The 503-nt window shown below is 35.8% G+C and overlaps 1 protein-coding gene across 1 annotated transcript in view; it reads left to right on the top strand.

Annotated features, from left to right (window-relative positions):
• Positions 1 to 503, top strand: part of LOC119588734 (lethal(2) giant larvae protein homolog 1-like) — a gene marked incomplete in the record, with an annotated part of 77,754 nt that overhangs the window by 55,724 nt on the left and 21,527 nt on the right. Inside the window, 1 exon segment of the mRNA XM_037937374.1 lies at positions 345 to 493. Coding sequence (XP_037793302.1) covers positions 345 to 493 — 149 coding nt within the window.

Genomic DNA, 503 nt, shown 5'->3' with positions numbered 1-503 from the left:
CAGGAACTTTTAACAGACAAGTTAGAACACTATGGTAATAAGGACTAATTTAAACATGATATCATATTACTAAATCATTTATATCCAGATGTAACCTACGTTAATCCAACTTTTTTTTTTTATAAAGATGTGTTCATCCCTGAAAAATTGCATCTCTGATTCATAACATCAGATTTATGCCATACTGTCTTGCAATAGGGATAAACTCATGAATTGATAAGGTGTCACAGAACATCTAGGATTTTTTTACTATGCAGTGGTGAGATGTTACCCATTGCCATGTTTTAAAGAGATCAATTTAGGTTGAAGTAAGTTTCTATAATGCTTATTCTATCTTATTCCAGAGGTGACCTCATTATCTTTGGAGGAGGCATGCCCAGAGCAAGCTACGGCGACCGCAATACAGTGACTGCCATGCAGGGAGAGTTCCACGTCACTTTCAATCTTACTTCCAGAGTCATTGACTTTGTTGTAGTTGATGATGATGAAAGTGGTGAGTTTTT

Source organism: Penaeus monodon, chromosome 24 (genome assembly GCF_015228065.2).
Source record: "Penaeus monodon isolate SGIC_2016 chromosome 24, NSTDA_Pmon_1, whole genome shotgun sequence".
Taxonomy (NCBI): Eukaryota; Metazoa; Arthropoda; class Malacostraca; order Decapoda; family Penaeidae; genus Penaeus; species Penaeus monodon.
This window is presented reverse-complemented; position numbering and strand designations above follow the sequence as displayed.